We start from the raw sequence: 25,509 nt of genomic DNA on the forward strand, positions 1-25,509 counted from the left end.
CCACTCTACAATAAAAGCCTGATTCGTGGACTGCTGCAGAGATGGTTATCCCATCTCCACAGAGGAACTCTAGAGCTCTATCAGAGTGACCATTGGGTTCTTGGTCACCTCCCTGACCAAGGCCCTTATCCCCGATTGCTCAGTTTGGCTGGGCGGCCAGCTCTAGGAAGAGTCTTGGTGGTTCCAAACTTCTTCCATTTAAAAATGATGGAGGTCACTGTGTTCTTGTGGACCTTCAATGCTGCAGAAATGTGTTGGTACCTTTCCCCAGATCGGTGCCTCGACACAATTCTGTCTCGGAGTTCTACAGACAATTCCTTCGACGTCATGGATTGGTTTTTGCTCTGACATTCACTGTCAACAGTGGGACCTTATATATACAGGTGCGTGCCCTTCCAAATCATGTCCAATCAATTCAATTTACCACAGGTGGACTCCAATCAAGTTGTAGAAACATCTCAAGGATGATCAATGGAAACAGGATGCATCTGAACTCAATTTTGAGTCTCATTGCAAAGGGTCTGAATACTTCTGTAAATAAGGTATTTCAGTTTTTTTTATTATGAAAAATCATTTTTAAATGATTTTAAATTAAATCTAAAAACCTGCTTTTGCCTAGTCATTATGAGGTATTGTGTGTAGATTTGTTAAGGATGTTTTTTTTAATTTAATACATTTTTGAATAAGGCTGTAACGTAACAAAATATGGAAAAAGCCATACTTTCCGAAGGTGCTGATTTTTACTGTAACAACAAGGCACGCTTACAGCATGTGATTGTAACAGTGCTTTGATAAGAAATGAATACAGTACCAGCTCAACAGCGATTCAGGGTACACAGGGCTTAGTAGACTGTAAGGACAGAAAACCATATGGTCTGTGGTCCTTTTGTCCTGTCAGTTCTAGCAGTACGTGTGAGAGTGTGAGTGATGGGGCGACAGTGCGGCGGGGTTAGAGGGTAAGGGGTTAATGCTTTACCTAGGTCTCAGAAGGACATAGACACCCCCAGTATGTGACACGAAGAGGAACCATCCACCCCGCACCGCCACATGACGTGAGAAGGGGAGACAGGCTCCAGTGGGGAGGAGAAGCATGAAATCAGAGGTCAAGCTCTCCCAATCTAAATGCTTTTACAGGTTCAACCCCCTCCCATTCTCCCCCGTCCAGCCACTCTACGCTCCTCAGCCAGGCCCCCTACCAGGCCCATATATCCTAACCTGATGACAGTAACTGATGAACAGTAAAGGTGAGCAGTGAGACACACGCTGATGGAAGCCATACCCATAGGGATCTAGGCACGCATGGTAGTTTGTCTCGGCCAAGTATACCCTCTTGCCTCCATTCACCCCTAGCTTTCAGAACCACCATCCAGCAAAGCTTTTTTCCTCTGCTGTAGTCTGTAACCTGAAAGCACCTTTCAGATTTGTCTTATTTCCTGTAGGAAGAGGCCTCAATTTGTGCTCATTGCAACAGTAACTCTGCTTCTCTGACCCGCCGTAACCGCCCATCATAAATCCACACATTTAACGCAGGACCCTCTAATCTATCAGCTTGAATCCTGCGTCTGGGTCCTCGTGGTGACATGCAAGGAAGCGGGGCCCTCACAGTTGCCCAGGTGCTGAGACTTATGACCGGCGCTCCCCCACTCTGCAGTCACGCAAGCCTTGCCCCGTGCCTGGACCTCAGCCTGCTTTTACTGCAGCCAGCAGGGAAACCAGACGCTACAAAGGTCCCGGGTCCACATACATTTCACGAGCACAGTTACTGGGAAATAAATAATTTCAAGGACTTATGAGAAAGAAGCGGAGGAGGGAATGGAAGGGATGCTAGTGAAGTTGGGGGTGCTTCCTGGAACTGAGAAATGCCGTGCGTGAAACAAAATCACCTTGACTTGTTTGGCTTGATCATATTTCTGTCAACGAGATAGAGTGAGATAATATCGTCTATGATAACAAGCATCCTTTGTAGCTTCAAGTAGAGATATGTAAATTACACGATAATTACACAATTAAGTATTCTGTGTAGATCAAAGTGTCCACCCTCTGAAAATAATAAATTGAGATACTGCTTAACTGCTCACCTAATTCTATTAGACTAATCATATTTCCCCTAGACGTACCAAGTGTCCAGGAAAAGGGGTTCTAGATTTACAGGTAATTTGAGATAGACAATTTGGCTTTTACAAGGCAGGATTCGGCCCAGACTCTATAACAGAAAATACCTGTGAAGCTGAGGCCTGTTTTTCCTCACCTGAAATATGTGCATCATAAAACTCAAAAATCATTCTCACACTTTAGCTGCTGTTGATAACTGCTCAAACAGAGGCCTGTGTGTTCAGACATGAATGCCATTATTAGCCTAAAATATGGCAAAACAATTTCATTTTCAGAGAGAGGAGTTGCCTTTGAGTCTTCATAAAATCAGGTAGTCTGCAAGAGGGAAGCTGTGTGATGTGAATGTGCATATCCAGAGGTCTTGATAAGCATAGGTCTAACCTTATCTCTGTTTGTGTGCACGTTTAGCTTATGTCCCATCTTCCATGTTAGTCAAGTGTTACCTTCAGTGACAGTCTGTATCCAAAATGTTGGTGTTGTTTGAAAAACATGCGCACATACAGTATGTTCTCCTCCTCTGGGTGATGACTGTTTATACAGTATGTCATGTTGTAAGCTACACACTTGGTTTTGCTGTTTGAATTTTTCAAATGTTTTTCTAATTCAAACTTTACAAATCACAATAAAGAGTACCATGATGACAATCACTTCATCCTTGTGCTGTTTAAGTTTGTCCTATTTTTTAAAAGATTAGACCCACAAGACATTTAGCTAATCTACATGGCTATGTACAACCTAATGTGTCGTGGCATTTCAACAATTGAGGACTTTTGTAGACAATGATGACAGACCCCCAAGATATTAACCTTGTCTACATAGCTCATGTACAAAGCAGTACTGAGTGACTGATTAAGAACAGAAATATATTTTCTGCCACAAGTACAAATAACCAGACAAACATATAGCTTTTTTTCCAGGTAACGATCACAAGAGGAAGTATCACAAGAGGAAGTATCACAAGAGGAGGTATCACAATAGGAAGTGTCACACAAGGAATTGTCACAAGAGGAAGTGTCGCAAGAGTAAGTATCGCAAGAGTAAGAGTCACAAGAGGAAGTGTCACAAGCGGAAGAGTCACCAAGTTGAAGTGTCACAAGAGGAAGGGTCGCCAAGAGGAAGAGTCGCAAGAGGAAGTGTCACAAGAGGAAGAGTCGCCAAGAGGAAGTGTCACAAGAGGAAGAGTCGCCAAGAGGATGAGTCGCAAGAGGAAGTGTCGCAAGAGGAAGTATCACAGGAGAAAGTGTCACAAGAGGAAGAGTCGCCAAGAGGAAGAGTCGCCAAGAGGATGAGTCGCAAGAGGAAGTGTCGCAGGAGGAAGTATCACAGGAGAAAGTGTCACAGGAGAAAGTGTCACAAGAGGAAGTTGTAGATGGCACTTGCTGGACACTAACGATCTTTAATTACACCATAAACTGTATAATGTTAGTGTCCAAAGGGTTCCTCAGCTGTCTCACTCTTCCGGCCACTGGAGCTGGGTTGGGAAGTTGGGGGGGATTGATGGAGTGGCAGGGCAGAGGGTGAGGTTTGTGCGTTAGTGAGAGGGGCCGGGGACGTGATGAACAAGGCTGGGGAGATGATGAACCAAGGGGCGATGAACCATCTGTAGATGGGACTTCGGGGCTCAGTTCTGTCTCTTGCCTGTCCACAATGCCATCCTACCTCCCCAACACCTACAAGCAGATGGTGAATACGTTAGAATACATTGCAAGCAATCTCTCCATGGGCTCCTTTGACTTAAAATGCTTACTCAAATAACTGATTTAATAAACATCTCAATCTAACTAGCACAAACACACACACTGTTTTCATTATGATAACAACACAGGCACAGGCCATTTCCCACTCACAATTTCTCCCATCCAGAAACAAGCTGATTTCACATGTTCTAACTAGGTCTGCTAAACATAATATCACAAACATACACTGTACAAAAGGAATCAGCTGCACGACAAGGGTACATACCGAATCTGGCATATTGGTGTCTGCCTGAAGATGAAGCCAACCCAGTTATCGGACAATTAGCAGCAGCCACACACCTTGTCGTCTTCACCTTTTTCCGATTGCGAACATTCTGGTCCCGAATTGTTCTAAATTTTTCTTTGGTATCGGTGTTCAAATTTCATGACATCTCCCTCCAGCTGTTAGCTTCTGTGTTCTTGTCCGAATACATCTGCATCTCATGCGGCGCGTCTCAATTTCCAGGTAGCAAAAAAACTGTGTTGAATGTTTGAGTGTATAAAAGTGACATTGCAACACTGCTCCATACTTTCCGTCTCCGCAGTGTGTGGATTTACAGGCATTCGGAAAGTATTCAGACCCCTATATTTTTTCACATTTTGTGAGGTTACAACCTTGTTTTTTTCCCCCTCATCAATCTACACACAATAACCCATAATAACAAAGCAATTTTATTTTGCAAATGTATAAAAAAAAATTGAAATATAAAAAGTTAATAAGTATTCAGACCCTTAACTCTGTACATTGTTGAAGCACCTTTGGCAGCGATTAGAGTCTTCTTGGGTATGATGCTACAAGCTTGGCACATGTGTATTTGCGGAGTTTCTCCCATTCTTCTCTGCAGATCACATTCTTCCACTGCAAATTCCACCATTCTCCCATTCCAGTGTTTTACTTGCTATATTGTATTTACTTCGCCACCATGGCCTTTTTTTTTGCCTTTACCTCCCTTATCTCACCTAATTTGCTCACATCGTATATAGACTTGTTTCTACTGTATTATTGACTGTATGTTTTGTTTTACTCCATGTGTAACTCTGTGTTGTTGTATGTGTCGAACTGCTTTGCTTTATCTTGGCCAGGTCGCAATTGTAAATGAGAACTTGTTCTCAACTTGCCTACCTGGTTAAATAAAGGTGAAATAAATAAACAAGATCCTCTCAAGCTCTGTCAGGTTGGAAGGGGAGCGTTGCTGCACAGCTATTTTCAGGTCTCTCCAGAGATGTTAGATTGGGTTCAAGTCCAGGCTCTGGCTGGGCCACACAAGGATATTCAGAGACTTGTCCCAAAGCCACTCCTGCATTGTTATGGCTGTGTGCTTAGGGTCAATATGAACTCCTGCAGAATTAAGCAGTTCTTGCAGTAAAATGACACCAAATGTGCATTTTGACTCAGGAACAGGAGTGGAGAAATATGATTTATTTATTTCAGAATCTTGAGAGAATGAAAGCTGCTGCATTTATTAACATCATAAAATCTGATAGTATTTCAACCACATAAAATATGCATCCAAGCCAAACTAAAATCTTGTTGGGTCGTTTTCACAACTTTTAATTCTTTAATTCCCTTAAAACCGGTCAAACTGATGTCATTTGGAAATTTTGCACAAATGTTCTCCCCTGTCCCTAAATGTTTTTGCTGCATGAGAGAAGCAGAGATAAAGGGGAAAACTTTACCATGTCAACTAGATTGAAGCATTCGTTCTAGAATTTATATTGAACAAAAATATAAATGCAAATGTAACATTTTCAAAGATTTTACTGAGTTACAGTTCATATAAATGTATTGGTGCCCTAATCTGTAGATTTCACATGACTGGGAATACAGATATGCATCTGATGGATAAGAAAACCAGTCAGTATCTGGTGTGACCACCATTTGTCTCATGCACCGCAAAATATCTCCTTCACATAGAGTTGATCAGGATGTTGGTTGTGGCCTGTGGAATGTTGTCTCCCACTCCTCTTCAATGGCTGTTCGAAGTTACTGGATATTTGCGCAAACTGGAACACGCTGTCGAACATTTAGATCCAGAACATCCCAAAAGTGCTCAATGGGTGACATGTCTGGTGAGTAATGCAGGCCATGGAAGAACTGGGAAATTTTTAGTGTCCAGGAATTGTGTACAGATCCTTGTGATATGGGGTCGTGCCTTATCATGCTGAAACATGAGGTGATGGCGGTGGATGAATGGCACGACAATGGGCCTCAGGATATCATCATGGTATCTCTGTGCATTCAAATTTCCATCGATAAAATGCAATTGTGTTCGTTGGTCGTAGCTTATGCCTGCCCATACCGTTAGAGGTGGTTCATGGTAGAGAAATTAACATTACATTTTCAGGCAACAGCTCTGGTGGCCATTCCTGCAGTCAGCATGCCAATTGCACGCTCCCTCAAACCTTGAGAGATCTGTGGCTTTGTGTTGGGTGACAAAACTGCACATTTTAGAGTGGCTTTTTATTGTCACCAGCACAAGGTGCTCCTGTGTAATGATCATGCTGTTTAATCAACTTCTTGATATGCCACACCTGTCAGGTGGATGGATTATCTTGGCAAAAGAGAAATGCTTACTAACATGAATGTAAACAAATTTGTTCACAGCATTTGAGAGAAATAAGCTATTTGTGCATATGGAACATTTCTGATATCTTTATTTCAGTTCATGAAACATGGGACCAACACTTTACATGTTGCGTTTACATGTCTACGCCTTGGGCCAGAAGTAATGATGGAATTAAAGCTGCAAGTATCTAAATATAGACAAGTTGACTAACAAATAGCCTACCAAAATGTTGGCAATTATAAGCAGAAACATAGGTACAGTTGAAGTCGGACGTTTACATGCACCTTAGCCAAATACATTTAAACTCTGTTTTTCACACTTCCTGACATTCAATCCTAGTAAAAATTACCTGTCTTAGGTCAGTTAGGATCACCACTTTATTTTAAGAATGTGAAATGTCAGAATAATAGCAGAGATAATTATTTATTTCAGCTTTTATTTCTTTCATCACATTCCCAGTGGGTCAGAAGTTTACATACACTCAATTAGTACTTGGGACCATTGCCTATAAATTGTTTAACTTGGGTCAAACGTTTTGGGTAGCCTTCCATTGTCACGACGCCGACCGAAGGTGGTTCCCCTTCCCGTTCGGGTGGCGCTCGGCGGTCGTCGTCGCCGGCCTACAAGCTGCCACTGATTATTTTCTCCCCCTCCTTATGTGTTCATTGATTATACCTGTTTTGAGTTTGTTGTAATTAGTTGGGCTTTATTAGTCAGTCGGCCCCGCCTGTTTCTTTGTGCGGTATTGATTATTGTAACCCTGGTGTTTGATACAGACGAACGTGTTGGTTTATGTTCGTGTATAATGCTGGACTGTTTTCGTTCCCCGTGTCTGGGGCATTTTGTTTTGAGAACCCAGTGTTTAGTGGGGTGGTCGTGGTTCACCGTGTGTGCATTAAAAGAGCACTATATTGAACTCTCTGTTTTCCTGCGCCTGACTTCACACTCACAACACCCAGTACCTTACATCCATAAGCTTCCCACAATAAGTTGGGTGAATTTTGTCCCATTCCTCCTGACAGAGCTGGTGTAACAGAGTCAGGTTTGTAGGCCTCCTTGCTCGCACACACTTTTTCAGTTCTGCCCACACATTTTCTAAAGGATTCAGTTCAGGTCTTTGTGATGGCCACTCCAATACCTTGACTTTGTTGTCCTTAAGCCATTTTGCCACAACTTTGGAATTATGCTTGCAGTCATTGTCCATGTTGCTTCAATATATCCACATCATTTTCCTGCCTCAGGATGCCATCTATTTTGTGAAGTGCACCAGTCCTTCCTGCAGCGAAGCACCCCCACAACATGATGCTGCCACCCCCGTGATTCACAGTTGGGATGGTGTTCTTCGGCTTGCAAGCCTCCTCCTTTTCCCCCCAAACATAACGTTTGTCATTATGGCCAAACAGTTCTATTTTTGTTTCATCAGACCAGAGAACATTTATCCAAATGGTACGATCTTTGTCCCCATGTGCATTTGCAAACCGTAGTCAAGCTTTTTTATGGTGGTTTTGGAGCAGTGGCTTCTTCCTTGCTGAGCAGCCATTCAGGTTATGATGATATAGGACTCATTTTATTGTGGATATAGACACTTTTGTACCTGTTTCCTCCAGCATCTTCACAAGGTCCTTTGCTGTTGTTCTAGGATTGAGGAGCGTGGTACCTTCAGCCGTTTGGAAATTGCTCCCAAGGATGAACCAGACTTGTGTAGGTCTACAATTTTTTTCTGAGGTCTTGGCTGATTTATTTAGATTTTCCCATGATGTCAAGCAAAGAGGCACTGAGTTTGAAGGTAGACCTTGAAATACATCCACAGGTACACCTCCAATTGACTCAAACAATGTCAATTAGCCTATCAGAAGCTTCTAAAGCCATGACATAATTTTCCTGATTTTTCCAAGCTGTTTAAAGGCACAGTCAATTTAGTATAATCAATTGTTGGAAAAATTACTTGTGTCATGCATAAAGTAGATGTCCTAACCGACTTGCCAAAACTACAGTTTGTTAACAAGAAATTTGTGGACGAGTTTTAATGACTCCAACCTAAGTATATGTAAACTTCCAACTTCAACTGTATATCCAAATTAGGAGATCTGCACCACTCATTTTTTCCGACATCTCTGACTGTGCAGTGCATTTTCTATATTTGTGAGTTAGTGTTGGGTGCGGGACTCAGATTTGAACTTTATCACATATAGTCAGGCAGTTGCGGATGGGTTATTAGCAATTGTTGAGGTATCAACAAATAGACTCATATCCACAAATCGCTGCGTGTGAATCCTAAATCACCCACTTCACCCTCCACTTGCTCGTTCATGTGCGCTTCCGCCATTTGTGCAAGTTTCCCAAAGCTGAGGGAGTGAAAATGATCGAGGCTGTAGTGGCTTTTTAGACCTTCATATACCAACTTCGACCGAGCCAGCAAGGCAGCATGCTTCAGAGTGCTATCCCGCAATATGCAATATGTTTGGAGTTTGCACAATTCCATTAAAAAAAGTGAGAGGCGTGCCTCTCTAAGTAAGCTTTTCATGGTAAGCTTGTATTCAGCGCATGTGACAAATAAAATCATGTGCATTTGTTTATGTCTGATTTCGAAACAGATAAAAGGACGGGGGAATTTGTTCATTTGAAGTTCATGCTTGTTTTAATATTTAAAAGTGGAACATGAATTGCATCATTCAAGTAAGGAGTGTGTCCTGAAGTTGATGGGTTTGTTGATCCCATCGCCACTCTTTAGTTTCGTCAACAACATGTGACAACGAAGGGACCTCAAAGCTAGTTGTTAGGGGAGAGGGGGTGGTTTGGGATTCACTGTCTATCTCCTTGCTCCCTCGCTCTTTGTGTGTCTCTGTTTACACTTACTTATAAGATCTGATCCCAATCAGAAAACAATGCATCTTTTAATTATCTATACATGCCTAAAAATGTCGGTACAATCAGAATGTGGACAAGATCAGGACAAAGGACTCATGTCAGAACCAGGTATAAACGGGACTTCTGTCTGTCTCCCTCTCGGTCTGTCTCCCTCTCGGTCTGTCTCCTTCTCTGCCTGACTCCCTCTCTGTCTGACTCCCTCTCTGCCTGTCTCCCTCTCTGTCTGTCTCCCTCTCTGTCTGACTCCCTCTCTGTCTGTCTCCCTCTCTGTCTGTCTCCCTCTCTGTCTGTCTCCCTCTCGGTCTGTCTCCTTCTCTGCCTGACTCCCTCTCTGTCTGACTCCCTCTCTGTCTGACTCCCTCTCTGTCTGTCTCCCTCTCTGTCTGTCTCCCTCTCGGTCTGTCTCCTTCTCTGCCTGACTCCCTCTCTGTCTGACTCCCTCTTTGTCTGTCTCCCTCTCTGTCTGTCTCCCTCTCTGTCTGACTCCCTCTCTGTCTGTCTCCCTCTCTGTCTGACTCCCTCTCTGTCTGTCTCCCTCTCGGTCTGTCTCCTTCTCTGCCTGACTCCCTCTCTGTCTGACTCCCTCTCGGTCTATTTCTCTGTCTGTCTGTTTCTCTTGCGCTAATATCAGTAAAGAGATGGGAAGGAAAGGCCTCTCTCTTAATTAGCTGTCTTAGAGTTCTGGAGATGGATGCCAGTGCTGAAATGCACATTTTGGGCCTTATCCAAACCTCAGCTGTACATTTGGGCTTCCAAGACTTAATAGATTGAGAGCAATTAAAAGTGTTTCCTCAATTTTCCTCCGCTAAAGGAAACACATGTATGAATTTTATAATAAAGTGGAATTTTGGCTAAAATGCACATTCTTCGTTGCTTCTTCATATTTTTGAAAACATTCAGTCTGCCATGTAAGTAATGGAGATTGTCTCCCAAAGTTTTAGCATGATTCATTTATCGTTTCTGCACTTCACAAGCCATATGTTCAGGCACCAGAATGTCTTTTTGATTGTTCTGAAATGTAGCCTCAGCAGTGATTTACACACAATAGAAAAAAATGGAAATCAGACATTATTGGTCCAAGTCAATATACTTGAGAGTTAATTATTACTTGCCCATTTTTAAGACAGACATTCCGATGAACAGAGATAGAGAGAAAATAAATACAAATAAATCATTATGTTGAGTTTTTGAGTTTTGTTGAGTTCCTCGACATTGTGGTGGAAAATTTGATTTTGTATTTGAAGCCACCATGACTAATATGCAGCACAATGAAGGGAGCTGCTTCAGAGTGCAGCAGGATGCCTCTCCACAGAGTACTATATGTTGCAAGGCCAGAGAGGCAGACACATGCAGGGACCAGCTCACCTCATAGTCAGGCTATGCTGTAGCTGTATATAAGAGGCCTTTCTGAGCAATACCTAATCAAATGTTTATGGCAGTAATTACCCTATAGTTTTTGGCTGGCACACCAACTCATTTGGAAGATGAATCAGTTATAGATTAGTAAACAAGGTTGCCTCTCTGGATGTCGTTCTACAAACCCCTGCTTGTTCTCTTCCACTCTGCGTTAGTTAAGTGGGACTATGAACCGCTTCCACTGGGACTTAAAAATCATCACTACGAGTGGACTTGCAGAACAAGAATATCCACAGACTGCTCTCTCCCAACAACTTCCTGAGCTGATACAGTGCATGCCAGTGATGCCACATCAAATGTCAGTTTGATTCACAAGAACAGTTTCACATCTGTACGATAGAACACATTCTTTGTCCAGACCCACACATTCCAGCAACAATGCAATGCAAATGTCAGTTTAGCAGAACCTGGCCACACACAGAACACTGTGCCAACTAATTGTATCAGTGGGCAGACGCCGTTGAAACAATCCTGTATGGTTTCAGCATTGACAAGCCACCGCTTATGAGGCCGGATCTTGTGGTTTCAAGGTTAGAAAAATGTAACAGATGCTTTCAAGGTTGGGGGAGGCAAATACTGTATATCCCAGGCCAAAACTGTTCTGAAAGTAAGAAACATTGGAAAAGAGAAGCTGGATTGCAATAGAGTAGTCGACCTACACACTACGGCAATTCTTCCTTTTAGCTTTGTACCACTAAACCAAGTTTGTCTGTCCATACTTAACACAAAATCAAAGTTACTGCACACTCTGATCTTACAGGAATGCAGACAAACTGAGGAGAAATGTGACTTGCCTTCAGGCTGCTAATCACTATAGGTAGCCACGAGATCATTCCTGGTTAGACTGCTAAGACCCCCACTCAGTGGATACTGCTCTCTCTAGGCACTGGGTAATTTTCTCCAGGCACGCAAAAGCGATAGCGCAGCCCCCAGAAGTACATTATCCCCGCAGTTACAGAAAGGCCTTTTCCTCCTCTGTGAAACTGCATGTTCCTCCTTTTGGTGTGTGGTGACCACTTGTCAACCACATCACTTATAGAAGGGTCATTTTTTTCTTGATGTCCTTACTGTTGTTTATTTAAAAAAGTGATTGAACCATGCCTTGGTTTTGAATGTCTCTCCTTTAGCTTAGTCAGAGTGAATCACTGCCTTTTCCTCAATGTTTTACACAGTCAGAGGACACACACACACACATTCACCACTGCTGTTATTATTTATTATTACTATTTATTTAGGCTGCTATACTGTTTTATACTACTTGTATAAAACAGTCTAGATCGATACAGAGAGAGAGCGAGAGAGAGACAGAGAGAGACGTAACTGATGAGCTCTCACATTATAGTAAGATATAAAGTTGGACAAGACTGACCCCTTGTGTCAAACTGATTTACTATACAGTATTAGGATTTCATTACCTTGAAGTTCATATTTATCATCTCCAGCACCACCCCAACATCAACATACTGTATGTGAAAATGGCGCAATTCTATGTGTTGTAGTAAATAAGATAGAAGAAGATAAGTGTTTTTAATGACATCATCGGTGTGCATCATGTCATTTTAACCAATTATGAGTAGGCATTGTCTACTAATTGTCTACTAATTGGTTGATGATGTTTATCGGAAACACTTATCCTTTTAGTAGAAAACATAGAAATGTGCTATTTTCACGTATGTTGATGTTGGGGTGGTGCTGGAGAGGATACATTTAAAGTTGAAAAATGTATTTAATTTACCTTTAATCTAAATTATTTTGTTAACCTTCTATACTGTAGCAACAACATTGATATTGATATAATGTTAAATATGTATATACACTACCAAAAGTTTTAGAACACCTACTCATTCAAGGGTTTTTCTTAGTTATGACTATTTTCTACATTGTAGAATAATAGCGAAAACATCAAAACTATGAAATAACACATATGGAATCATGTAGTAACCAAAAAATTGTTAAACAAATCAAAATATATTTTACATTTGCGATCCTTCAAAGTAGCCACACTTTGCCCTGATGAGAGCTTTGCACACTCTTGGCATTCTCTCAACCAGCTTCATGAGGTAGTCACCTGGAATGCATTTCAATTAACAGTTGTGCCTTCTTAAAAGTTAATTTGTGGAATTTCTTTCCTTCTTAATGCGTTTGAGCCAATCAGTTGTGTTGTGACATGGTATGGTATAAGATAGCCCTATTTGGTAAAAGACCAAGTCCATATTATGGCAAGAAAAGCTCAAATAAGCAAAGAGAAATTACTTTAAGACATGAAGATCAGTCAATATGGAAATTTCAAGAACTGAACGTTTCTTCAAGTGCAGTCTCAAAAACCATCAAGCACTACGATGAAACTGGCTCTCATGAGGAACGTCACAGGAACGGAAGACCCAGAGTTACCTCTGCTGCAGAGGATAAGTTCATTAGAGTTACCAGCCTCAGAAATTGCAGCACAAATAAATGCTTCACAGAGTTCAAGTAACAGACACATCTCAACATCAACTGTTCAGATGAGACAGTGTGAATCGCGCCTTTATGGTCGAATTGCTGCATAGAAACCACTACTAAAGGACACCAATAAGAAAAAGAGACTTGCTCGGGTCAAGAAATTGACATTAGACAGCTGGAAATGTTTCATTTGGTTTGGAGACCACATTTGAGATTTTTGGTTCCAACCGTCGTATCTTTGTGAAACGCGATGTGGGTGAACGGATGATCTCCGCATGTGTATTTCCCATGTAAAGCATGGAGGAGGAGGTATTATGGTGTGGGGGTTCTTTGCTGGTGACACTGTCTGTGATTTATTTAGAATTCAAGGCACACTTAACCAACATGGCTACCACAGCATTCTGCAGCGATAGGCCTTCCCATCTGGTTTGCGCTTAGTGCGACTATCATTTGTTTTTCAACAGGACAATGACCCAACACACCTCCAGGCTGTATAATGGTTATTTTACCAAGAAGGAGAGCGATGGAGTGCTGCATCATATGACCTGGCCTCCACAATTCCCCGACCTCAACCAAATTGAGATGGTTTGGGATGAGCCGGACCGCATAGTGACTGAAAAGCAGCCAACAAGTGCTCAGCATATGTGGGAACTCCTTCAAGACTATTGGAAAAGCATTCCAGGTGAATCTGGCTGTGAGAATGTCAAGAGTGTGCAAAGCTGTCCTCAAGACAAAGAGTGGCTACTTTGAAGAATCTCAAATCTCAAATATATTTTGATTTGTTTAACACTTTTTTGGTTACTACATGATTCCATATGTGTTATTTCATAGTTTTGATGTCTTCACTATTATTCTACAATGTAGAAGATAGTACAAGTAAAGAAAAACCCTTGATTGAGTGGGCGTTCTAAAACTTTTGACTATATAAATATATAAATTACAGACATTTAACAAAGATAAGCATACTTTTCTATTTATTAAATAGAGTATTAAACATCTTCAAAACATTTTGTGCTTAGTGTATTGCAATTATAAACCTAGTGTAGTAAGATACACCATCGGCCCCAATCTTAGCTACTTCTTGTGAACGGGAGAGTCGTCATAGATGTTTGAAAAAGTAGAGGTGCTCTGGTTGGTGAATACAGAGTCCCTGTCATCACCAACAATCTTGTTGGTGTTGTAGTAGTAGAGGAACAGGAAGAAGCCTAGAGGAAGATGGAAGCTCAGTCACTATCAGTCCTGGAATAGACATACACTATGAGACATAAACTATGATACACATCTATGGTCAGGAGTTCCCCATGGCCTCATGACCTGACCAGGAAAATCTCTAGATCTGAAAGTTTAACCTAGTCAAGTCACATGGTTAGGCAAAAGGTCCTGGCCCCATGATAATGTACATGGACAACCACACACGAAACAGCAGTCATTTTTGAGTGATGCCTACCCTGGAAGGAGTTGAGGATGCTGAAGATGTAGTAAGATGGGATAACCATGGGTCCGTAGCTGAAGAAGGCAAAGCCCCAGGTGAGGCCCAGCAGGAATAGGAGCCCCAGGATGGTCAGGGTGTTCTTGGACGCTGGGTCGTTCTGGCCCTTGCCTACATTGGTCTTCCTCAGGATCAAGATCTGTCTCACGACAATGATGAAGTTGGTCAAAGTCCAGACAAACACCAAGGCGTAATAGCCTATGTTGACTCCATAATGGATGTAGATGTCAGTGATCCAGCACCTGAAATGTACAAGGGAAATGTATTTAACTAGTCAAGTCAGGTAAATGGTTTGTGATTGTCATCTCATTAGGGCAAAGAACAGACAATTCCAAAAGTCACATTTCCACTTACATTTTCACTGATTTCCCATCATCTGTTTTTATGGACATTAATGTATATTTTTGCAGTCCCAGAAGGACGATGACCACTAGAGCTGGAAGGACTGGAGAAAATGAGAAACATTCACACTGGGTTGATGCCAGATGCCTGTTGCAACTGGTATGATTTTGTGCAATCAGAGGAGATAATACTGTAGGCAAATTTGATTTGAATTTGAATAGTTTCTCACGGTAGGAAAATAACCCTGCAGCAACAGGAAATGTGAAATATGTGTATTATAATAAATGGACAGTACTGTAGGGGTTGATACATTTTTCGTTGGGGAAAATCAAGTCTGTCATTTTTAAGTGGAAATTACACATTTTAAAAGCCTTTTTAAACCTTGAATACACTGCAAGTTTGCATTTCCTGCTTTGCAGGACAGTTCTCTGTGACAACAGTGATTAAATTAAGATTGTTGTGTCAATCAGTAATGTACATTGAGCAGCATTCTAATACACCCTAATATGACTCTGTTCTCACCCCATCCCACAACGTAAACTTTCAGCATATAATGTTTGATGTTAGCGGTGCGTTTCTTTAGCTGCAGGAACAAGTGGACCGCCTCAATGAGGAACCAGGTGAAGGTGGACAACATGGAGTAGTGCATGACTGCTGCTATGATGACACATGCAACATAGCTCCCCATGGCTGCAATGGTCTCGTTGGTCAGAAAGGTCAGGTTCAGGAACAACATAGCCAAGAAGAGGTTGACAAGGATCTTGGTTGCTTGGCTAGATTTGGTTTTGCTGTGAAACCAGAAGTGAAAAAAAGTTTGTTGTTTCAACGTCAATATTCTCAGTTAACTCGTCATGGCCAGCCTGCTATAGAGCTCTACTGGTCATCATACTCACACTGTACGGTGTTGTGTTGAATAATGAAAAATACCTTATCACAAACTGCATGAAGAGAGACGTTCCTAAGAAGAACATAGACAGTCCACAGCCGATGTAGCTAATGTAGGTTAGAGATGCCACATCTGAGGCACTGATGTTCTTTGGTGGAGGTGACTGTGTATGATCACAATAAGAAGAGCAAGTGAGCAAGTGGATAAGCTTATGGATGTGATTAAAAGTGACACAGAAACATAACTTCAAACAGGAGATGATGGAGAGGATGTCTCACCATTAGTACAGCAAAAAATGATAAATGAGTGCATTGGCACGTTATGCTGTTGTTGCTCTCCAAGGTTTGACAACCATCTGTGGTCCAATTGGGTAGTTTTCCTAAAAGAGAAAAAAATCCCACAATCCTCTCTGTTGGAAGTTGTTGAATATTTGGCATTTAAATTATTCAAGTTCTATAAATTAAAAGAACCAAAGGGTTTGAAAATGTACAGAAAGAAAGAGAAGTACCTTTGCCATTCCAAGAATTACAAAAGACATTGAATCCCACCTGTGTAAAACATATAATTTATGCATCTCCATAATTATTTCATGCATAGCCTTACTAATCAAAATATGTTCCTGTAACATGATACAATTTCTCTCTTACCTTATCAACATTTCTGTACTCAATATCAATGGTGTCTGTGAGATTAGCTATGTGGGCTCCAATTTCGATTCCAACTACCTCACCGTTTAGAACGAGGCTCTTCTTTTCATCCTAGAGAGAGCGAGGAGATGACATGTTGGAAGGATAAAGTGTAACGTAACCTGTCACTAATCATGTTACCTCGTATGCTTAACAATACAGTATATCAAAATACTGCTTTTAAAAAGTAACTTTTAGTCAAAGTAATTTGTAGGTTTACCTGGGACATGCTGGGAAAGACAAGAACCCCGACAAAAGTTCCACTCTTATTGAGTGCCATGTCATAGGCTTCTTTGGACACACGCACAGATCGATTGAAATATTTCTTCAGAGCATACTTGTCTTCAACAATCTACAAAGGAAAATAATAATAATTTCAATCTTCATCAATATGTGTACAGTTCTCTGTATTTAGTTTAAGAATAAAACCGTTACTTTCATAATAAGTTAACGGACCTCTAGTGATCAAGTTACTGTACTTACACTCATATCCTTGTCAGGGGAAAAACCAAAGTTGATATCCTTGGGGTCGTCTTTATGAAGTTTACTAAGGAATCCTTTAACCTTGCCCATTGAAATGGCTGCAGTGCTGGCGTTTCCCATCAGCTCAGTCAACGAGGAGAGATTTTTCATAGCCTCACTGTCATAGTGAGAGAACATGGGAAATATAGATGAGAGTTTGCCATGCTCTAGACTTAGCTGTGATGAACATAAAACCCTAAACATAAAATCCCCTAAAACAAACATGATTATTATCACCACCATTACACCAGCTCCACTAGAAGATGTTTGTTGCCACATAAACTATTCGTGTTACTGTATTAATACCCTACATGACCAAATGTATGCGGACACCTGCTCGTCGAACATCTCATTCCAAAATCATGGGCATTAATATGGAGTTGATCCCCCTTTGCTGCTATAACAGCATCCACTCATCTGGGAAAGCTTCCCAATAGTTGTTGGAACATTGCTGCGTAGACTTGCTTCCATTCCGTCACAAAAGCATTAGTTAGGTCGGGCACTGATGTTGGGCAATTATGCCTGGCTCGCAGTTGGCATTCCAATTCATCCCAAAGGTGTTTGATGGTGTTGAGATCACGGCCCTGTGCAGGCCCGTCAAGTTTTTCTACACCATTTCTGTGTGGACCTTGCCTTGTGCACGGGGCATTGTCATGTTGAAACAGGAAAGGGCCTTCCCCAAACTGTTGCCACAAAGTTGGAAGCACAGAATCGTCTAGAATGTCATTGTGTTGTGGCGTTAAGATTTCCCTTCACTGGAACTAAGGGGCCTAGACCGAACCATGAAATACAGCCCCAGACCATTATTCCTCCTCCACCGAAGTTTACTGTTCTCCTGGCATCAAACCCAGATTCGTCTGTCAGACTGCCAGATGGTGACGAGTGATTCATCTCTCCAGAAAACGTGTTTCCACTGCTCCCGAGTCCATTGGCGGCAACTTTTACACCACTCCAGCCAAGGCTTGGCATTGAGCATGGTGATCTTAGGCTTGTGTGGAATCCCATTTCATGAAATTTCCGGCGAACAGTTCTTGTGCTTCCAGAGGCAGTTTGGAACTCAGTAGTAAGAGTCGCAACTGAGGACAGACGATTGTTGTGCGCTACGCTCTTCAGCACTCGGCAGTCCAGTTCTGTGAGCTTGTGTGGCATAGCTCTTTTTGGCTTCACAATAATAGCACTTATAGGCAGCTCTAGAAGGGCAGAAATTTGACAAACTGACTTTTTTGAAAGCTGGTATTCTATGACAGTGCCACGTTGAAAGTAACTGAGCTCTTCAGTAAGGCCATTCTACTGCCAATGTTTGTCTATAAAGATTGCATGATTGTGTGCTTGATTTTATACACCTGTCAGCAGCAAGTGTGGCTGAAATAGCCGAATCCACTAATTTGAAAGGTTGTCCACATACTTTTGTATATATTTTGTATACTGTATGTTCTTCTTAAATCTAAAAACTTACGATGCCAAATCAGCACTTATGATCCCATTTGAGCTTTCCATTTGGCCGCTGGGTACACATATGTTTATGTCCGGCTTCTTAACAGGGTTGTTACATGTTAGACAACTAATTGGTCCCTCTGCAGTGATCTCAAGAATGAATTTATCTGAGGTCTTATCTGCAAATCAATCAAAACAAAAACAATGCATTTTGTTCAGACCACATTTGAATGTCTAGTATGAACTTCTTCATTAGAACCCCAGTACAGTAAAGAATTATTCATTTTAACATTATGACAGTATATACTGTAAATGTTTGGCATGTACTGTACTTCTGCAAGCAGCTGCATCATAGGTTGAATTCTTTCCACAAATGGTTTCTGGCTTCACCGGAGTAGTCAGATAACCTTTCAGATAATTATAAAAGCACATGGTTAAATCATACTGAAATCAAAACAGTAACTCTTACAAATTAAAAAAAACTATGCAGTTAGATCTCTCCTGGTGTTTATGATATCAAATCAAATGTTATTTGTCACATGCGTCGAATACAACAGGTGTCGACCTTACAGTGAAATGCTTACTTACAAGCCCTTAACCACAAATAAGTGTTAAGTAAAAAAAATAGATAAGGAATTAAAAATAAAATAAAAGTAACAAATAGTTAGAGCAGCAGTAAAATAACAATAGCGAGGCTATATACAGGGGGTACCGGTATAGAGTCAATGTGCAGGGGCACTGGTTAGTCGAGGTAATTGAGGTTGATTAGCTGTTCAGGAGTCTTGTGGCTTGGGGGTAGAAGCTGAGGGTTGAAGCTGGACCTGTTGGGGCGGTATGCAAATTGGAGTGGGTCTAGGGTTTCTGGGATAATGGTGTTGATGTGAGCCATGACCAGCCTTTCAAAGCACTTTGTGGCTTCAGATATGAGTGCTATGGGTCGGTAGTCATTTAGACAGGTTACCTTAGTGTTCTTGGGCACAGGGACTATGGTGGTCTGCTTGAAACATGTTGGTATTACAGACTTGTGAGGGACAGGTTGAAAATGTCAGTGAAGACACTTGCAAGTTGGTTAGCACAGGCTTGGAGTACACGTCCTGGTAATCCGTCTGGCCCTGCGGCCTTGTGAATGTTGACCTGTTTCAAGGTCTTACTCACATCAGCTATGTAGAGAGTGGTCATACAGTCGTCCGAAACAGCTGATGCTCTCATGTATGTTTCTGTGTTACTTGCCTCGAAGCCAGCATAGAGGTTATTTAGCTCATCTGGTAGGCTTGTGTCACTGGGCAGCTCGCGGCTGTGCTTCCCTTTGTAGTCTGTAATAGTTTGCAAGCCCTGCAACATATCCTGACGAGCATCCAAGCCAGTGTAGTACGATATGTATGATATGATATGGGCTCCTAAGACTGGCAGTACATGCATGCGTCTGAAAATGTACTAGCATAATTATTTTACATCTGTTTATACAGGCAAAATTTACAGTTGGGTGTGGCAGGTAGCCTAGTGGTTAGAGCGTTAGCCTAGTGGTTAGAGCGTTGGACTAGTGAACGAAAGGTTGCAAGAGCAAAATCCATGAGCTGACAAGGTAAAAGTACAAATCTGTCATTCTGAACAAGGCAGTTAACCCACTGTTCCTAGGCTGTCATTGTAAACAAGAATTTGTTCTTCACTGACTTGCCTAGTTAAATAAAATAAAAAACATTCAGATGAATAGACCCTGGAACAAACAATAAATACTGTATACGCTGTCATTTTTTGCCTAATTGCTAATGTTCCATGTAAGTGTTTGTAGATGTATTATTTTGATGGGAATGAAATGGAAATGTACAACCTGTTGACAGGTCAGGACTAATAGTTTAACAGTAGTTGTCGGCTGCCTAGAGGATTGCAATACAGAACTTGTATGTTTGATCTAGCATGTACCAGCAGAGGGCACCATGTAACAGTTATTGAATGCAAAACATGAAACTGCCTTCCAAAAGTAAAGTATGCTGTAGCCTACACCTCAACGGCGGCACTAGCTTGGCTATGTTATCCAAACATGTCTGATAAAAGTATATGTTATGACGAAAAACTATTATGTCTACTTTACCTGTAGTATTTTGATAGAACTGTGATGGAATACATGTCATGTTCTTTCTCAGTGGAAACCATACGTGGAACTCTTGAGTGTTGACAGCATCTTCACTCAGAGTTATGAAGTATGAATTGTTATCTTTCCTCACTTCAAATGTACAGCTGGAGAAACCTGGATGACATTTTTCTAAAGATACATACAGCATTACAACAAAGTATTCATAAAATGAATTTGAATGTTTTGAATAACCATAACTGAACTCTGTAATATAGATCTACATAAGGTTTTACATAAAGTGAGGCTACCTGATGTTGTTGTGTTCTCTCCAGTAGATATGATGCAGAGCCTCTGGATTTCCTTCTGTGAGGTACAATTCCCTATCCAATCTGGAAACAAGGCAATGTACACTGAGTATACAAACATTAAGGACACCTGCTCTTTCCATGACGTAGACTGACCAGGTGAAAGCTATGACCCCTTATTGATGTCACTAGTTACATTTTTAAGCCTTGAGACAATTGAGACATGATTGTGTATGTGTGCCATTCAGAGGATGAATGGGCAAGACAATATTTAAGTGCCTTTGAATGGGTTATGGTAGTAAGTGGCAGGCGCACCGGTTTGTATCAAGAACTGCAACACTGCTGGGTTTTTCATGCTCAATAGTGTGTATTAAGAAAGGCCCACCGCCCAAAGGACATCCAGTCAACTTGACACAACTGTGGGAAGCATTAGAGCCAATATGGGCCAGCATCCCTGTGGAATGCTTTCGACACCTTGTAGAGTTCATGCTCAAACAAACTGAGGCTGTTCTGAGGGCAAAAGGGGGTGCAACTCAACATTAGGAAGGTGTTCCTAATGTTTGGTATACTCAGTGTATATCCTATGCTGTGGCACAGACATGAGCTTATATTTTTTACAATGTTTCACCTCTCCGTTAACTAGTTAGTTATCATACTGTACCTGAAAAGTTATTCTGAGATGGACAATCATTCCCATTCCTAATGACTCCTGAATATGTGTCATCGTTCACTATCAGTACTTTACAACCTAAAAATACAATGCCGGTTAATGCATACATTTCAGGACAAGATCTATTGAAATTTGTTGTACAATATATACACTACTGTTCAAAAGTTTTAGAACACCTACTCATCAAAGGGTTTTTCTTTATTTGACTACTTTCTACATTGTAGAATAATAGTGAAGACATCAAAACTATAAAGTTGGTTGAGAGAATGCCAAGAGTGTGCAAAGCTGTCATCAAGGCAAAAGGTGGGTATTTGAAGAATCTCAAATCTCTGATTTTTTCTGATTTTTTAACAATTGTTGGTTACTACGTGATTCCATATGTGTTATTTAATAGTGTTGATGGCTTCACTATTATTCTACAATGTAGAAAATAATCCAAATAAAGAAGAACCCTTGAATGAGAATGGTGTTCTAAAACTTTTGACCCGTAACATGTACACATGAATCCCTTTTTTAAATGCACCAGCAATACATTAGAGTTAAGCCCCCTTAAATTGAATGTTCACTTTTTAAGAAAAAATATAATTTGCAATGCTTTTCTGGCTGACGAGCATGAAAAATATAGCATCCAATCAAATGATTTGAGTGTTTTTTCTACATTACAAGGGGAAACGTAACTTACGATGTTTACTTGAATTATTTTGGCAGCCAATGCCACAGAGCAGAATGGCTGTGGTCAAACAAAATCTCCAAAGTTTCCCTTCCATTGATAGCCTTAATCTGTCAAGCCAAGAAAACATGTATCATTACAGGCTCATTACAACAGTCTAATATACATCTGAATAGCCTCATTCCAAAACGCCGTATTTTAATTTTCAGAAATGTTGGTAAATGATATTTTATTGATTGAAGAAATCTAATCGTGGCATGGGGTTGTTCAATGACAGACATATTTTTGACATATATCACTTGATGGTTTCATTTCAGAGACAAATAATCATGTTTTTTTTTGCTAAATGCTAAATGCTATCCACTTCACTCTCGGAGAAATACACAGTATTGCTAGGTTTTACACAGTAAAATATAACAAATAACTACATTTTACTACAACTGCATTTAAAGAAATGTACAAATGCTACATTGGTGACATCAATATTGAAAAAAAGGCAGTAATATTGGACATTTTAGTCATTTAGCAGATGCTTTTCTTAACCATAGAGACTTACTGTAAGTGCATTAATTTTAAGGGGGGGGGGGGGGGGGGGGGGGTGCATGCAACTCAATATTAGGAAGGCGTTCTTAATGTTTTGTAGAGTTTTGCAAAATTAACATATTTTCATTCACATCTAAGATCGATGAATAAAAAATCTGATAACAGTAATATTTTACACACATGAAGGTACCCATAAGCCAACATTTCTGGATATAGTGGATATAGCGTTTTGCAATAAACTCTTCAACTATCAAGATCTCATCTTTTATATTGTTTTCTAGAAGAAAAAGTATAATTGTCATTATCAGCAAAATGGTGAAACAGAAATTATAAGACCAATCAAGGATTCTTACCCGTCTGATGAGAGAGTCATGGCTGAATGTTTTGTTAGCGCTCTTAACTCCTGTTACAGTTAACTATGAGCACTAGGCGATATACTGTTGACATTACGTCTCTGTAGATTTACCTTGCAAATGAGACACATTCATGTCCTCTGAGAATCCATTGTGTTCCTGTGACATGTGCAGTGGGCACTTACACAGACCGTACATCAATTCAAAATGTTGTTTGACAGGCCTACTCAATGGTGCAAAGTACTTTAAAGTACTACTTAAGTCACTTTTGGTGGTATCTTTACTTTACAATGCATATTTTGGACAACTTTTACTTTTACTTCACGACATTCATAAAAATAAAATAAAAAATATGCATTACATTTTGAATGTGTTGCAAGTGCGTTACTGTGTTTGGACCCCAGGAAGAGTAGATGCTGCCTTCACAGCAGCTAATGGGGATCCCTTATACATTCAAATATAAATGGTTAGCAGGACAGGACATTGGTGGAAAAAGTATCCAATTGTAATACTGTAGTAAAAGTAAAGATACAGTACCTTAATAGAAAAGGACTCAAGTAAAAGTGAGTCACCCAGTAAAATAGTACTTGAGCAAAAGTCTAGAAGTATTTGGTTTTAAATATACTTAAAATTATTTGAAATGTTTTATACTTTTAGATTTTTAAATTACATTTACTTTTGATACTTAAGTATCTTTAAAACCAAATACTTTTAGACTTTTACTCAAGTACTATTTTACTGGGTGACTCACTTTTACTTAAGTCCTTTTCTATTAAGGTATCTTTACTTTTAGTCAAGTATGACAGTTGGGTACCTTTTCACCACTGGGCCTCCTGTACCTTATGGCTCACAGGCATAACTTTAAACACTTTAATAAAATATAGTCTTATCAAACTAAATAATTTCATTAATTAAACACAAAAATGAATGGTATGCAATTGTTTCTAAATGAAATAAGGTTATTGATATTTTACAAACATACTAACAACACATCCATTAATAATTCAAATGATCTCAAAACCCAGAACCAAATGCATTGTGCACTGGTCAGTTTCAGTTTCTGTCAACAGTCTGTCAGGACAGACTATAGAGCAATGACTAATGTGCTTTTCACACTTGTTTCTCTGTAATCCAATCCAACGGATCTAGACACATTTTTCATCCTTTCCAATATTCACAATAGCAGGATTTTCTTTGGTTGTTTGGAAATGTTGTTTTGTTTCAGTACATAGAAAGCCTTTGGTCGATGGAAGAGATAGACTTGGGCATCCAGCAAGTTGGTATAAAGGCTTGACAGGACTCTATGTGATATAGAAATGCAAATAGTTTTGCCGGGGCACAGTAGATGCTGGTATAGACTTTCACAGATGCAAATAGACCATGCAAATGATCCCCGTATTGGAGACACAAATGTCAGATTTGAGCCAGTTTGCTACAACAGCAAAATAATCCTGAGGCAACAGGAAATGTAAATTAATATGTGGATTATAATGAATTAACATTTTTTTTGATACTTAAGTATCAAAAGTACATGTAATTACTAAAATATATTTAAGTACAAGTATAAATCATTTCAAATTCATTATATTAAGCAAAGCAGACGGACACATTTTCTTATTTACAGATAGCCAGGGGTTCAATCCAACACTCAGACATCCTTTACAAACAAAGCATATATTTAGTGAGTCCGCCAGATCAGAGGCAGTAGGGATGATCAGGGATGTTCTCTTGATAAGTATGTGAATTAGACCATTTTCCTGTCCTGCTTAGTATTCAAAATGTAACAAGTTTTGCTTGCACAGACTGGAATATGTTCCGGGATTCTTCCTATGGCGTTGAGGAGTACACCACATCTGTCACTGGCTTCATCATTAAGTGCATCGATGACGTCATTACCACAGTGACCGTACGTACATACCCAGAAGCCATGGATTACAGGCAACATCCGTACTGATCTAAAGGGTGGAGCTTCCGCTTTCACGGAGCGGGACTCTAACCCGGAAGCTTATAAGAAATCCCGCTATGCCCTCCGACGAACCATCAAACAGGCAAAGCGTCAATACAGGACTAAGATTGAATTGTACTACACCGGCTCTGACGCTCATCGGATGTGGCAGGGCTTGCAAATTATTACAGACTTTTTTATTTAACCTTTATTTAACCAGGAAAAGCCCATTGAGACCCAGAGTCTATTTTTCAAGGGAGACCTGGCCAAGAAGGCAGCAAGAAGGCAGCAACAGTCAGTACATTACATAATTAAAACATACAGCAATACCATACAACACAACGTGATCCAGGCTAAAAAAAAAGCTGTAACAGAGTCTCCCATCAATATTTTAAATGAATGCAGTGGCACTAACATATCTAGATGAAGCATGGATTGTAGACTATTCCATGCCT

The 25,509-nt window shown here is 40.5% G+C and overlaps 1 protein-coding gene across 1 annotated transcript; it reads right to left on the reverse strand.

Annotated features, from left to right (window-relative positions):
* Positions 1-14,098: 14,098 nt before the first annotated feature.
* Positions 14,099-23,202, reverse strand: LOC110505496 (adhesion G protein-coupled receptor G3). Its single transcript, XM_021584750.3, has 17 exons — positions 23,110-23,202; positions 22,226-22,323; positions 21,535-21,621; positions 20,877-20,957; positions 20,587-20,757; positions 18,830-18,904; positions 18,520-18,676; positions 17,025-17,181; positions 16,762-16,893; positions 16,503-16,613; positions 16,364-16,403; positions 16,134-16,234; positions 15,897-16,018; positions 15,492-15,757; positions 14,982-15,072; positions 14,586-14,869; positions 14,099-14,343 (listed from the first exon to the last, which is right to left on the reverse strand). Exons 1-17 carry the CDS (start codon positions 23,127-23,129, stop codon positions 14,213-14,215), a joined length of 2,124 nt encoding a protein of 707 aa, XP_021440425.3. The 5' UTR covers positions 23,130-23,202; the 3' UTR covers positions 14,099-14,212.
* Positions 23,203-25,509: the final 2,307 nt, after the last annotated feature.

The sequence above is a fragment of the Oncorhynchus mykiss genome, chromosome 25 (genome assembly GCF_057628025.1).
Source record: "Oncorhynchus mykiss isolate SJ-2025 chromosome 25, ASM5762802v1, whole genome shotgun sequence".
NCBI classification, from domain to species: domain Eukaryota; kingdom Metazoa; phylum Chordata; class Actinopteri; order Salmoniformes; family Salmonidae; genus Oncorhynchus; species Oncorhynchus mykiss.

Bases quoted from the DNA above. Each gene is read 5' to 3' on its own strand.
- LOC110505496 (XM_021584750.3), bottom strand. From the start codon at position 23,129: ATGACTCTCTCATCAGACGG. The intron at 18,677-18,829 runs GTACAGTACATG...ATTGATTTGCAG, and splicing joins TGATGCAGCTGCTTGCAGAA to ATAAGACCTCAGATAAATTC. The intron at 15,758-15,896 runs GTATTTTTCATT...CTGGTTTCACAG, and splicing joins TTCATGCAGTTTGTGATAAG to CAAAACCAAATCTAGCCAAG.